The 891-nt window shown below is 33.3% G+C and overlaps 1 protein-coding gene across 1 annotated transcript in view; it reads left to right on the forward strand.

Moving 5' to 3' along the window:
• The first annotated feature begins 74 nt into the window (after window positions 1–74).
• Window positions 75–891, forward strand: part of LOC119586659 — a 10,870-nt gene continuing 10,053 nt past the window's right edge. Inside the window, exons 1-3 of the mRNA XM_037935397.1 lie at window positions 75–91; window positions 245–298; window positions 498–502. Coding sequence (XP_037791325.1) covers window positions 75–91; window positions 245–298; window positions 498–502 — 76 coding nt within the window. The remainder of the gene's footprint in view (window positions 92–244; window positions 299–497; window positions 503–891) is intronic.

Consider the following 891-nt stretch of genomic DNA (forward strand, 5'->3'; position numbering starts at 1 on the left):
TGCTAATCATGAGAGAACGAGGAGGTAATGAGGCATCGGTGATGGCTCGCGCTTCATAAATATTTTCGTCGCACATGATTGAGACCATAAAGTCAGAACACCGAAAGCAGGATCGTCCATATTTTATTGCTTCCAACATTTTTCTTCCTATAATTAGGTACAGACATATTTTATTGTCTTTTTCTCGCATTGGTTTCTACGTTTTTTAGCTGTACTTATAGTTCAATGCTTTGTGTGTGTTCAGTACCTGCCGTGTGGAGGAGACGGCTAGTTCTTCAGAATGCCCTCTTTGGCAAACGTAAGTATAGTACATCATTACCATTATTACATTTGAAATTATTAGTATTGTTGTTGTTTTTGTTTGCTGATGTTATATTGTCAATATCAATTTCCTTAGTAGTAATTCTAGTGATTAATGTTGATAATATCGTATTGATGAAGGTATATGAGATTAATTTTCTTCGCATGTGTCTCATATGTTCTCCAAATATATTCAGGGATAGTAAGTAGAGTTTTCCATCCCTATTATCGGCAAAGTATCACATAATAAGATGTATGAATCGGTAAAACTTACTACTTTGAACGATTATATTACTATTTGAAAGTACACATTTCTCTTGAAGCTTATACGTGAATTTAGTTTTCGCCTTGACAGCGCGTGCCGTCGACTCACAGCTTCGGAATTAGGCACTTTTGGGTTGCACGAGATATGAGAATGTTTTTCTAAACAATCATGCTGTGGATACGAATATGTATAGTACATCATAATTATATTAGATAGAAATATATCTTATAACGATTCAGGTTATACTGTTTGCTTGAATATTATATAAGTCATGACATAATTTCCGATATAATTCTATCTTTATTTGTTATATTATGATATGAAAT

The sequence above is a fragment of the Penaeus monodon genome, chromosome 21, assembly GCF_015228065.2.
Source record: "Penaeus monodon isolate SGIC_2016 chromosome 21, NSTDA_Pmon_1, whole genome shotgun sequence".
NCBI lineage: Eukaryota > Metazoa > Arthropoda > Malacostraca > Decapoda > Penaeidae > Penaeus > Penaeus monodon.